We start from the raw sequence: 14,347 nt of genomic DNA, 5'->3' as shown, positions 1-14,347 counted from the left end.
TATATGTAGCTATTGATGTGATGCTCATCAATTTTAAGCATTTTTTTCTGGCCCCTCATTTTGGATCATTTCCACCAACCGGCCCCCATTCAAAACTAATTGAATAGCCCTGCTGTACAGTATGCCTACTACTCGACTTCGCCGTAGGTACATTTAATTGTCACTGTCGTTTCCCCTGTGCCCTGCAGATGGCGACATCACCTCAATTTGAGATAGTGGATAACAAGAAGAAGAGTGCGCAATGTTTTTCATTGTCGCGCATGCGCCGAAGATTCCATTGTGCTGAATGGACACAGTTTGCGTTTGACATGTCTGGAAACTGCACTGGCACAGGTTAGAAAACCAAACATGCGACGATATTATGTTCGATATTAACCAGCAAGTTCCGTCTTTAGTGAGTGTTCACAATGGGTGAGTCGACAAGTAAGAAGTATTGTTAATAAGCTTGACACCAACAAGTCTTTCAAAGCGAAATGTTCACCTCCTAGCCAACTAAAGAACTAACTAGTTCATCATTTCTCCATTAATGTCATCAGCTAAAGGCTGTTTATTTAATAGTCGTCTGAAATCATGAAGTCGTGCGATATCCACCGAGTTACCATTTAATAGACCAATTAAAGACTGTCGTACTATTTAGTTCACCATTGATGATATGCAGTAAAGTGTGTGTAGCCTACCCTCTCAATAGAACGCTATAAAATGCCACCCCGCCACAATCTACAGCCTCAAACGAAAGAATCAACACCTGCAACAAAACCTCATGTTCTATTAGGTTGCATACGTTTAAGCTCCGTGTATGCTTTCAGATAGATAGATAGATAGATATAGATTTCCATTATCTCATATCATTGCACAGACCACAAGACTACTGAACTCTTGATCAGCTCTCAAGCTCACCACCCTATGTCACTTGACAACAGTTAACACCTGCTTATAACTTATAGTTGACATCTGTTCACATTAAGTTTACATGTGTCCTTTTTAGAGTATTATATTCCATTTACCTTATTTTACATTCTATTTTATATTTGACCTTATTGAGTCACATTGATGACCTAATCCTGTACAACCCTTTCCATAATATATGTTCATTGATAGTCTAATGCTGTCTTACATATTAGCTAACTTACTTAGTAGAAACAATGTAACAAAATCTTATTTTTCCTTACGGTATTAGTCGCAACACCCAACTTTACATTTTTTCTCCAGACAGTAGTTTTGGTGCTGAGGAAGGGGAGACTGAGAGATCCTCTTCTCCAACTGGACCACAGTCTCCTGTAATGGACCGTAACCCATCACCACCCCCAGACACAGTTGATGGAGAGGAGGACGAAGATTTGGACGCCATCGGAGACACCGTTTACAGCAAGCACTGGATTTTCAGCACCCTGACTCGTCTCATCCATGTAGGAAGACTATTATTTCTAATGTCTTTATTTTTTATTTTTTTATATTATTTCTTAGCCTTTTATGCTTTGATAGACAGATTTCGAGAGACAGAGTTGAAATGGGGCAAAGAGGGGACGACATGCAGAGAACCAACCACGGGTCGGATTCGAACTGCTGCGATGAGGACCTTACCTCTAGGGGGACGCTCTAACCACTACACCACGAGCGCCCCTCTAATGTCATTTTCATGTCTCTTTAAGACGTGAAAAAGACATTCAGCACCGGGAAATGACAGTGAAATATAATTTAGTTACGCAGTGATAAGTAGCAACTCAGTAAAATCTTAACTTGTTTGATAAAAGTAGACAGACTTTGCAAATTCCAAATGGGGACAGCATTATTGTTGCCAATGTCACTACTCAACCCGTCCAACCTCACTACAGAAATGTGGACGGTCTCAAACACAAGTGTAGTGGAGATCAGGCACAATATGGGTTCCTTTTATTTTCTCGACATATTTAACTAACAGCCAATTTAGAGACCAAGTACCAAATCAGTCGGAATAAAAAAAATGTCCAATACAGATCATTTTAGTAAAAATGGCTATGTCTTGCAGATGGTCACAGAGAATGTGGAGGTGGACTCTGAAGGTCAGATGCAGCTCCCTGATGACGACGAGGAAGATCTATGTAGAGTCTGGGATATGGCAATGGATAAGGTAGAGTTCCTTATACTGTATGTCCCGTTGGCTTCACTTTTGTTAGTTGAGATTTTATTTGCCATCCTGTTCTGCTGTGTTTGCTCTGTTAAAAATTAATTTGTTTTGTTTATATCATATATTACTCCTATTGTTCCTGGAATCTTTCCTAAACAATGCAGTTTAAGAAACTAATCAAATGTTATTATTTAGGATTGGAGCTGGGTAGTAAATGGGCTAGGGAAAAAAACGGTTAAACAATATAAACAAAATGATCATTCTCTAGATATTTAGCTATTTTGTATTTATTGTAAGGGTAGACCTTAAGGAATTTAAATGTTTTAAATTGACATTACAAACTATCACTGCAACATAAGTACTACTTCATTCTTGGAATTCAGAATATTTGACCACAAATTATGAAATATGTTTCTAGTGTTCTTGTTTCTTCCATACATATATCATTACCAATGAATTAAGCCACACACTCTGTTGGCAGCTTATTAGGTAAACCAGTCTAAAACTAATGCAGTCTATTACAATATCCTGCAGTAAAGACTATCTTCCTGAAGACTCTAAGGTACAGGATGTAGTTTTTGGTGCTGTATTGTGTTCTACTGAGTGCCATTTATGGTATTTAGTCCATCCTCATTGCCATAAATTGGGTGGACCAAATAGAAGAAACCCCTTCCACTATAGTGCTCTACATGTCAACAGCACCAAACTACATCCGCCAAAATGTTCATGAAGTTGAATCAACACCTCTTTAAAAAGGACTGCCATTAGTGTAAGCTGGTTTTACCTATATTTGCCAATTAGAAGTGAATCATGTTGAGGTTTATGTAGTTAATGATGTAATTACTGTGTGTAGGACGTGGCTGGTTTTCTGCAGGAATTCAAAGCTACAGATATCCTTCTTGGGGTGATCGCCAAGTCGCGTTGTCCACGTCTCACAGTGAGTAGAATCCTTTGCAGTTTTTGCATTCTGTGTTGAAATGTAACATACATAATTATTTTATGTATTTAATTAATGTTGTTTTATTTCTGGGCTTTGAGAATTCCCATAACAAGTCAATTTTCTTTTTGCTCCTCTAGGAAATATGTGTGGGAATCCTTGGGAACATTGCCTGTTTTCCTGAAACGTGTCAGACTCTCACCCAAAATGAAGACTTGGGGTGGGTCATCATGTGTAATAGTCCTTTATCGATTTTGTACACAAATGTGATCTATTCAAGTATTCGATGCAACTCCCTGTGTGTCCACAGTGCTGTGCTGCTGCTCCTTCTTGGAGATACAGATCCTCCGACCCTTCTGGAAACGAGCAGGTTACATTTACATAGTTTTTTTTCTGTAGACACATCAGACAGAGTGACTTGTAGTAGTAGGAAGTTTAAGTTTTCATCTTACTGCTGATGTTTGCAGATTGCTGCTGACCTGTGTCTCTCAGAAAGATGTCTGTTCCCTGTGGCTTCAGCGAATAAATCAACAGACGTCTGTGCGCTCCAACCTCTGCTTCATCATGTGCAGTTCAACCAACAGTACTGGGCTTTAACTTATTTCTTCCCCTCTAATAAGCTGACTAAGTGTTACTCTTGTATAAACATGTAATATATGTTGGACTTACCAAGGTGACTTACAGTACCTTTTTAAAGTCCCTGTAAGCTGTTTATCTTAACGGTTCCCTGTTGAGATTCTGAGCTCTAGTGTGGGTTTTTTTTTTTTTTTTATCCTGCACAAAGCCAATAGTTTCCCCTTATTCCACTGATAAACTGGAGATAAATGCAATCAGCTTTGCAAATGTTTTATGAGGAAGAAAAAGCTCCCAACACATTTGTTAAAGTTAATGTTGTTAAAAGTTCTGTATACTCAGTGTCGCTGGAGTTTTGACCTCTTTACAAGAAAACGCTGCAGGGTACCGTTACCCATTTGTAACCCTATCGTTTGCTAACTGAAATGATAATTATAGCAACACCCTCTTTGTGTTTTACAGCTGACCTGCTTGAGAAAGTTGGAGAGCTAGTCGACAAACTGTTTGACCTTGACGAAGAGCTGATGAAGACTTGGATCACTGCTCAGCCAAGTGAGGAGGGGGCAGACAATCAAAGCTGTCTAGATGTGGCCTCATCTCTTCTTGAGGCAGCCAAGCAGCTTAGGTGAGAATCTGAAGGCATCTAAAGGCATACTAGGTAATCCCTAACGAACAAGTGGCAAACTTTTGTTTATGTTCATACTTACCGTATGAACCGGTAATATTTAACGCTATAAACATAAACAGCTGCTGGCTCTGAGTCAGGCTTTTTAGATCGCCGTTAGTGGAGTAGCTGCTGTGTGTAAGCACCAACTTTTTTTCAGCGTGCACACACGACGGATGGTGAGTATATTAGCTGATTTTGACGAATATTTTTCTAGATTAGATTACCCAGTATGCCCTTAAAGTTCTGAATGATGTGTGTAGCATTAGAATGACTATACTCACTTTCAATGGGTATTGAAATGTTTATTCCTAAGAAAAAACGTATTGAGTTGGAGTTTAAAATCGCACCACGTACTGCTCCACCCCGATAGAGATTTAGGTTATTGTAGCTAACTTGCAATGCTAAATTAGGTCCCAAACTATTATTGGCATTATCTTCTGAAACATTGTAATTTATTGAACAGCAGAGTTAAAACTACATACATGGAACTCCTGATATTGATGATGAATATTTAATTGCTTTCACAGATCAGAGAGTCCAAATGGCTTAGAGGTTTACCTTCATGCCCTCCAACTCCTCACCACCATAGATGAGGGGGTTCAGGCTTTTGGTGAGAGCGATCAAAACGGTCTCTATTGAGTTCAGCTGTTGGCTTGGAAAGTGAAATTTTCACAGACTGGTTGATGACTTTTTCTTCTTCTAGCTTCTACTGATGGACCCGGCAAAGCAGTGTGGGACTTTGTCTGTGACGTTGTGTGTGAGGACCTCTGCCAGCCAAATGATCTTACAGTTGTCCTGCAGGAGCAGAAAAGCATCTTGGTTCAGGCATTTGCGGTGCTGCAAGCTCTTTATAGATGCCACGATCAGTGGCGTAGCAGAAGTGATGCAAGTAAGCCTTGAATATATGACTGGTGAAAGGTGCTTTACTAAATAAAGTTATAAATCTTAGTAATAACGCTCTTTGGTTGAACATTTGACCTAACATTCAGCTGTTTTCACCAAATGATCAGCCCTGAGATTTAACAAATGTAGATCACTGTATGTTAATTTAGTGTTAACTGTATGATTTCTGATATTAAAATACATGTATTTTCGTAGTATTTTAGGAATCTTCTAAGATTGATAAAGATTAAGGCCTTTTTAATGGAAATTGGCTGTGAATGAAATTGTTGATGCAGGCCAGATTTTCCTAATGCAGAGCTTTTGTCAACGATGTAAAGTCTTTTGTTTGCAATGTTTAAGTGTTTACTGTTTTGTTTGATTATGCATTATAAATATAAAGGAAACACATAATGACAATAAAAGCTTGGACTCTGTATTGGGGGCGGCAGTGGCGAAGTGGGTAGGGAGTTCGCCTCTGGTGTGCAGGGTCGGAGGTTCGATCCCCCGTCTTCCCGCCACATGTCGAAGTGTCCCTGGGCAAGACACTGAACCCCGAATTGCTCCCGATAGTTAGCTTAGATAGCTTAGCACCCTAGTGCTAAGCCTACCCTGCGTGGTAGCTGCTGCTATCGGTGTATGAATGTGTGTGTGACTGGGTGAATGTGTACAAAAACAATGTAAAGCGCTTTGAGTCTGTGATACACGGAGATATAGCGCTATACAAGTCCATTTACCATTATTGATCAATTAATGTTCTGCTTTGGATATACCCAGTTCCTATTAGTAATTAGTTGTGTTTTGTTTTGTGCATACACCTTGGTCTTTTGCCTCCAGGTCTTACCCTGATTGGAACCATTCTGAGGTTGCTTCAGTACCACAGTGATGGCAAAAACGACGATGCCAGCAAAGGATACACCAAAGACGAACAACTTCAGACTCTAGCAGAGATCACAGCTGAGTTTCTGGCTGACATCTGCATTCAGATTCCCAAGGTGATGCGTAGCAAAGGGAAGCTTTGCTAACTTTTTTATTTAATCAAATTGTTAGAGTGTTAAATGCAACTGTTGAATGATTATGAGGGGGGTTATAATCTAAGTTTTTTTTGAGAGGTAAAGTGTTTGTTCATTTTGCTTTTTTGTACTTCATAGGAAACCGTGGCAGATTTGGTAAACAAAGGATATCTTACAGAAAAGACTTGTCTCACAGCTGCAGACAGTTTAGTCCCCAACTTTAAGACTTCAGTAAGTGCCTTTTCCAAAAGGTTTGTAAATTTAGATTTGCGAGTAGGGAAGAATATCTCTCACAAACACAAACACACACACATACACGGACGCAGGCAAACACACACACAAAAACACAGACGCAGGCAAACACACAAATAGATAAAGTCCAATTTTTTAGGTTTAAATAGGTTTTTGATTAAGCTGCTTACATTTTTCAGTTTAATTGTGTAATATTTGTAAAATGGAAAACAATTTTTTTTTTTTTTGCACAATTTTTTCTCAATTTGTTGTCTGCATATTTATTTATAACCAGCCTAATGCTTTTGTGTTCTAGAACTTGTGTCAATTTTAGATGTGTGATGGACTGCTAGTACACACCCCCAGCTCCTGTGGAAAATTAACATTATGTTTTCACCCCGCCCCCGCCTTCCTCTTGTGCAGTTTCAGCGCCTGCAGTCCATGCTGTCAGAGACTGATCCCCAATTGGCAGACATGGTGAGGAAACAGTTTCCTGTCTGAGGGGCCCAGCAGATCACTGTTCAGACTCCCACCACTGCTTTTTATGGTGGCCTCTATTTCCCCTCCAAAGATTCTGCTTCAGTTCATTTGGATTTCCATGTAAAAAGACTTCGCACCATCGCCAGAGACAGAAATGTTACAAAGACAATTTTTTCCCTTCTTTTTTATTTGAATGCTATTTTTGTATTAAATAATTAACAGTCTCTTATTAAAAAATATATTTCTAACAATAAGTTGTGCTAAGCAGCTTTTACTGATCATCAATATCATCTTGGATTGATGCAGGAAAGTCCCTCACTGACAAAAAAGGCTTTTGGGAATGTCAGTTTATTGTTTTATTGTTAAGAAAGTATAAGTACAAAGCAGCTGGAAAGCCACTATATAATTTCGGGGGGAAAAAGAAAAGTAATTACGTAAATAGAAATAAGCACATAAAAAAATGAAAGGGGTTCAGTCCACAATAACATGAAAATAACTCGGTTGCAAAAAAAATCTGGCTATGCTTTAAATAAAACTAAAGCTAAATTATTGATTTTATTTAGGTCCAAGAATACCTCACACTACTACTACCCAGTCTTTCAAATCTGGAACTTTAGCTGTTTTCCTATGAAATTTTCCTAGAGGCTGTAATCAAATCAATCATGATAACTCGAAATGCAATTTTTATATATTTAGTTCTTGAGATCTTTCACCCAATGAACAAACAAGGAGTCAGAAGATTGTTAAACCAAACAAAAGTCTTGCATTCATTTGTATTAGAGCGGTTTTGCTCATTCCCACATACAATGCACTTTGAATACAAATCCAACTGTTCTGTGGAATCATTTAAGAGTATGATAACATCCAAGCAAACTATTGGGTAAACTTTACCTCTTACACCTGACAAAAAAAAAAACATTTTTAAAATCTGTATACAGAATACACATAACTAATGAGCCTTTAATAACACTTAATGTGTCAAAGTCAGCTTACATTTTATGAACATTTTGTTTGAAAGCTGAAAGATAACATTTAGAACTGTTATTTTTATGTTGATAAAACATATGCAACATGTATATAATACATAAATCTAATCTTTTTGATAATTATATTGGTTTTGGCTCAACTTTTAGTACTTAAAAAAACATGTTTTATCCTTGTGTCTCAGAACACCTCTCCCTCAACATCAGTCTTTACTGAAGCTTAATTTTTTAATGCTTTTAACTAACAAATACCTCCATCAAAATATATATAATTTGCTCCTATTTTTTTTATGATGAGAATATATATTTTTATCCAAGATAAAACTGCATTGAGTGTGTATTGAGTCACCTTTCCAAGCATATAATTAATGGTACTAATGCCAATGACAACATCAAGTGTTTACCAGAGGGTGACAGTCACTCGGTAATGACAATGAAATCAGATGAAAGGCTTGAGGCTGGCAACAATGATCTCATTTGGTTTCCAAATGCACCATTTCGCCCACTCATGGAGAAGAGCAGGACAACCTGCGCATTTACAGCAAGCTTTCGAAGGCTCCTTGAATATAGCAGCTTTTTAATTAAAGCTCGGATTGATGTGTAGAACGCTCTTTCTAATGGAAATCCCGAAATGGTCAGAGTGTATGCGAGGCAGAGATCACCCTATGGGAAAAAAAACCTCCCCATGTCTTTTTTAAAATCCTGCTGTCTCTCAACACCCAGTCTGAACTGGACTTGTGATGCACATAGGTGGCCTGCGCCTTGATCTGCGAGTCACGTCCTGTTTGTGTTGTAAATGGTTAGCATGATGTACATGTAATCGTGCTTGGCCTTTCCAGATTGCTTGTGGCCTGTGACTTGCTGGGTGCTCTGTCCTCAGGCCTCGCTACCAGGCGCGTCATGTCACAGGGATCAGGGTGAAGCTCAGATGTTTCATGCCTCCCTGCCAAACCTCATTGTCGGTCTGCCAGTCTTCACAGCAGCCTGATATGATCTGACTCCATGAGCACAACGCAGCGGTCCGCTCCTTGTACGCCTGTTGCTTCATACACATCAGTGAGGCTGAGGCATGTCAGGCCTGTCTGATGCTGATGCTGGATGTCAGCTATTTCCTTTTTTTGTTTACATCCGCCCACACAACTCGTCATCTTCTAAATGACTTGACATTTTGCCTCGTGGTGAAATGTGTTATATTTTTGTCTCACATTTGAGCTAAAATTAACATCTGCCCGACTTTTAACACGATAAGAATATAATATAATACTACATTTCATTTAAGTTGATCAATATTTACATTTCGAACATTTGACCTGAATTCATCATGTGATTTATGGATGGAATAAACAGTTCTTCTATACAAGAATGACTTTAACCTGTGATCAGGTGGGATATAAAGGCATTTTCGGGTCTTAGGAGAATGATGGAAGGCGTTCAACATAAACAGGTTTTTTTTTTAAGGGCATCACATGTTTTGCTTAAAGGTTTTCTTCTGTCATGCCCTGAGATGTGGAACGAACAATGAAGGATGATAAAATATACACGCATGTATGAAAAATGTATATATTTTAGGTGTAAGAGAGGTGTAATCCCCTATACATTAAGCCCCTTGAGTGTGTAAAATGGCTCTTATGCTGGTATCTGTTGCTGGGCGAGCAGGAGGAATAATGAACGGATGAAGAATGTGTGACGTTCCCTCTCCTTTGATTCCAAGGCCCGGCCTATTCACAACCACCTGGTCAAGGCGTGTTAATAAAGACACATGATGCTTTTGGGTGCAATCAAAGCCCCCTTCAGCTCATTTCCTGAGTTCCCTGGCTCTCTATCTCTTGTCAACAGAATCACAATGAAACTTTCCCCCTCGCGATCCCTGAATATCAAAGACACTGACGTTTCCTGCTCGCAAAAAGTGATGCGATGACGTGGATGTTTGCCTTTGCCTTAACTGCATGTTCCGCTTCTTCCACCAGCCTATCTGTTGGGTATATTGTAATGATAAACTAGACGGATGCTATACAGGGAGGTTGTATATGACCAAGAATGATCTTCTAAGAGGCATGCTCAGTGTTATTTCCAAACGAGAGATTGAACATCCTAAAATTAATAGAAAATGTTGCTTAGAAACACTTTAACACTTTCATTCTTTAATTTTTATTCATACACAAATAATGAAAGGGATAAGTGTAAAAAGTGTGATGGAGGCTATTTAACTAAATATATTATTGAATGTCTTTATACGAAGGCATTACATTGCTGTAACTGATTGCCAGTAAAACTGTGGCGACAGGTATGAAATTAATAATGAGAAAAACGATTGAACTGAATAAATAATTAATTAATAGTATTTGTTTTAAAAAAAAGAATCATAAAATAATTTAAAAAAAAATGTTATGTACAAGTACAACAGTTTTTTCCAACCTTTGCATTACGTATTATATTTCTAGTTTGAATGTGGCAGGTGTTTATGGGGGCAGCTCTATCCTGTCCTGTCCTTGTGTATGCTGACGCCTGTCACCAAGTGGCATATGCTGCTGTTTGTTCTGCATTGAAAGAATTGGTGCTATTTAAAGAGGTATAGTCCTGCCACAGGAAGTGTGCGTAAGCAGACCATTCACTGCTCTGATTAGTTAGTTGTTCAAACAAGGTGCAAGATCAGGAGAAAGGCTGGAATTCTATTGATGAAGTGTATTAGCAGACCTTGAATTCTCTGGACATTCAATTAACCACCGTGTTATAATCAGCAGTCGAAAAAGACTGAACATCCTGCTCGAGTTGTGGGCAATAAAAAGTAGATATACGTTTGTTTGAAAAATCTAAATTTCCCACTATACAGATTCCTGTTATTAACATAAACGATAAATGACGTCTAAATTACTATTATTGATTAAATATGGCATTCATATTACAGTAGTCATTAAGTATAATGCTTGCCTTCGTTAAATTAAAAATATAGTTTGAATCCCTGTTATTGGGTCTGATTTACAGATCATAAACAAAATCTGTACTCTGCAAAAGATGAGATTAAAATATGGAAGTAATTTACTCAAGTTGTTGTTAATACATTTATAGTTTCATGTTACACTGAAACAGATCGACTTTAAAAAAATGGCTTCATTTGGGGACAAGTTAGACTAACAAATCTTCTCCGAAATTAATTTGAAAAATAAAAAATCTAATAAATTTGTTTATAATAATTGAATATATTTTTATAAAGTCAGCTTTCCCCAACACATATTTAAATGTATTGCAATGTTTTTCATGTGGACAGGCTTTGTGCATCATCCATATTCACAAAATGACACAACCAAAAGAAGCAAACTTGGTTACAATGCTTTGTAACTGTTAGCTTTGTAATTTGTATTTATTTGTTAGGCTCTTTTGTTCTTTTTCTAATCCTATTATACCCAACCTCTTTGATGCATTTCCTGTGCTGCTGTTTTTATGAACACAAAAACCGAAGCAAATGTAATACCCATTTCTAAACTAATGCTGGTGTTTCTACAAACTTTCAATTGAATCCCTATAAAAAAACTGTACCCTTTGTTCTCCATGTGAGAATGCAATAAGAATCTAAGTTATGTGTATAATATCTTAGTATTATTTATCATTCAAATGCCCAATGAGATGTTTAATAGTGCCTGGTAAATTCTAATGCTCATGTTGGGCATTTTCTTAGTACCTATAGGGTGAGATTAGCCGGAAAGATGTCTTGCAGCTTGCCGCTCAGACACTTTGAGTAAATCCCTCTGATTGAAGTGAACAGAACTGGGACAGGCTGGCAGGGTGCGGCTCTCACGGGCTCAGACAATGCAGCATCTCCGTTCACTAACCTTCAAACTACAACTGGAGGTTAGCGAAGGGGACGAATGCCCTTTATTCCTTTAAAATATAACTTGAGCATTTGAGATGGTCTGGTTGCCTAGTTAAGATGGCAGTGCTTCATCAGCTGGCTTCTTGAAAAGTAGCCATGAAAGAGATGTGTGAATGCATTTGATTACTCTCATTATCTTGAAGAGCTTCATTGGTAGACAAGACGAAGAAATCAATATTGATTACAGCTGTGTGGTTAAGTGAGTTCAGGAAACTACAGCAGAGTGTAAAGTTAAAGGATACATGCAGGTGCATTTTAATGAATATACCATTACCAAGTGTGTTTTGCACAATTTATGGAATAGAACGTAGAAGGATATTTTTGTTATGGCCTTATTTAGATGAATTAATTATGGTAAGAATTACTTCAATATTTATAAAATATTTATTAATGGTTGAATTGGTGCATCATAGTCATTCTCAAAGAAGCTAATTGCAGAAAAATGATCCATCAAGTAGGAGACTCACAGGGAGTGTGAGCCACAATGAGCCATGTTATTCATGCTGCACTCTCGGAATAAGTCAAAGTACTTGTTGGCTCAACTAGAAATGGAACGATCCACATACCATTATAAATCAGCGTTAATGCAAACTCTTAACTCACCTAAATATTATGAGAGGATATAATCAGTGTTGTTTTATCTGCTGCAGACAACAACAGCTATAGCAAGAACAAAACTGCATGATTTGTGCACTGTATTCGGCTTGGAATCCAGTGACTGGCATTAAATAAAGGAGATCTGATCCAGGAGCTGTCAAGATGGGAGGTGATCAAAGACATGTCCAGAGATCATCTGCAGCATGAAAGTGTTTACGTCTGTGAAAATGTATTTCTAAGTAGATTTGGACGTGCTTCATGCTGCTGCGAAGAAGCCCACGTCAGTGTGTGGGCTTCATGAAAGGTACCGTTCATTACTTAATCATGAACAATATCGTGGACATAACACTCAATGGGTATTGTCCTTTCCCCTGCCTTTATCCCGATAAATAAGCAAGCCACACTACCTATTCAAAGAAAAATGTCAGCCTTTTCCATGTATGAGCCTTTGGCTAAGGATTGATGTATAAGGTCCACTCCACAATGTTTGCCAATGCTCTTTGTTTAGCTTTAGGCAGCAGCAGCTCGGTTAACTCATTCTGACTATGACTGACGTGTTCTGGTGCACTTTCTTTACCATCGTGACTTTGATGGTGCAGCACTGTCGTCACCCGTTTTAGCCCGCCCAGATAGTACGATTTGATTGGTGACATGGAATTTTGTATGGTTCGTGTCCAGAGTAAGCTGCAGAGCAAATTGAAATGTGCTAGTGGTGAGTCTGGATTTCCAGGGTATCATTATTTTCATTCTTGTCCCTCCTCCATTCCAATGATTGTACGATTCTTATTTGATGAGCATTTTGTCCTTAGCACTTAATCCATACATTTTTCTTACACTTTTTATTATTTTGTAAATCAACAGATTATTTGTCTAGTCCATACAGTGTCAGAAAAGTACATTACAAATCATAATTTCCTAGAGGAGATATGTTTGAATTGTCCGTCCAACAGACCAAAATCCAATTATATTTAGTTTGCAAATATAGAGCAAATAGGAAAGTGTAAAGTCTAAGAAGCTACAACCACAGGATGTTTGGAACATTTGCTTTAGTTTTAGTTTAAATGATTAATAATTGAAAATCCAAATGGTTGCCAATGATTTGAGTAATCATCTACGTGACTAATTGTTTCAGTCCAAATTAATGCTACGGTATTAACAGGAGCAATAGTGCTGCAGCTGATCACTGAGTTTGTGTAACCAGGTCTATGTTTTATTAAGATCTCAATATGTTTGCAAAATGTAAACAACAAAGCTACTTAATCTTAAACTAAAATGGAGATGTAAGATGTTCTTTCTGACCTGTCATCTTAACAACACGTGTACCATTTGTTGTGCTTTGTAACTCGGCTACGGTATATTATGTTTGTACATTGAAGCAGAACGGCTTGCCTGCTGTAGGTGGAGGTGATAAGAAACTAAAGCTAGCAGTCAGGTAAACATGTTCACTCATGCTTCGCTGACCTGAAATTTATGAGCAAAGAATACTGGTACATGTAGTTGAGTGTTAGAGGGGCTCTAAAGAGAAAAATAGTGATTCCTCAATGGGAATAATGCCAGATGTGTTTTTTTGGATTACACTGACCATCTGAAGTCAATGGGCTCCTCCCATATAATAAGTGGTGAATTGTGCCTTTTACTATGATCTGGGAGTGCATCTAGATTTGCTTCCTGAAAAGAGGAAGTTCCCTTGAATGCCTCTTGTGCTGTGTTAGGCATCCCGGCCAGGAGCACCTGAGACAAACATGTGCATTAGCCACGTGTATCACTGCATTAGAGTTAAAACTACAGACACACAAAGGCATCTCACCTGCCCTATATGTTGGGTAGTTAAAGTTTATAGAACAGCGGTGTTATCCGTTTAAAGTAATGAGGTCTCTCTTATAAATCCTCTTAAACCTTGACCTAGTCTCAGGGTGTCAACAAACAAGAAGAATGAACTGCTTATTTCAACATGAGGTCTGAGTTCACAGTACTGCATCCAAGTTGATATTGATTGTAAAACGCTTTCACACAAT

The 14,347-nt window shown here is 38.1% G+C and overlaps 1 protein-coding gene across 2 annotated transcripts; it reads left to right on the top strand.

The window, feature by feature from the left end:
- The first annotated feature begins 280 nt into the window (after window positions 1-280).
- On the top strand, window positions 281-7,104 carry saal1 (serum amyloid A-like 1). Of its 2 annotated transcripts, none has more exons than XM_080028250.1 (13): window positions 281-333; window positions 1,210-1,406; window positions 2,006-2,107; window positions 2,958-3,041; window positions 3,182-3,261; window positions 3,352-3,411; window positions 3,509-3,624; window positions 4,077-4,239; window positions 4,809-4,891; window positions 4,985-5,170; window positions 5,998-6,155; window positions 6,312-6,404; window positions 6,828-7,104. In XM_080028250.1, exons 1-13 carry the CDS (start codon window positions 309-311, stop codon window positions 6,903-6,905), a joined length of 1,425 nt encoding a protein of 474 aa, XP_079884376.1. In that variant the 5' UTR covers window positions 281-308; the 3' UTR covers window positions 6,906-7,104. The 2 variants fall into 2 exon arrangements, with proteins under 2 accessions (XP_079884376.1, XP_079884377.1); XM_080028251.1 differs by having other exon boundaries at window positions 292-411.
- The last annotated feature ends 7,243 nt before the right edge of the window (window positions 7,105-14,347 follow it).

Source organism: Ammodytes marinus (genome assembly GCF_949987685.1).
Source record: "Ammodytes marinus genome assembly, chromosome: 5".
Lineage (NCBI taxonomy): Eukaryota > Metazoa > Chordata > Actinopteri > Uranoscopiformes > Ammodytidae > Ammodytes > Ammodytes marinus.
The sequence above is the reverse complement of the archived record's forward strand: the minus strand, read 5'-3'. Positions and strand labels throughout refer to the sequence as shown.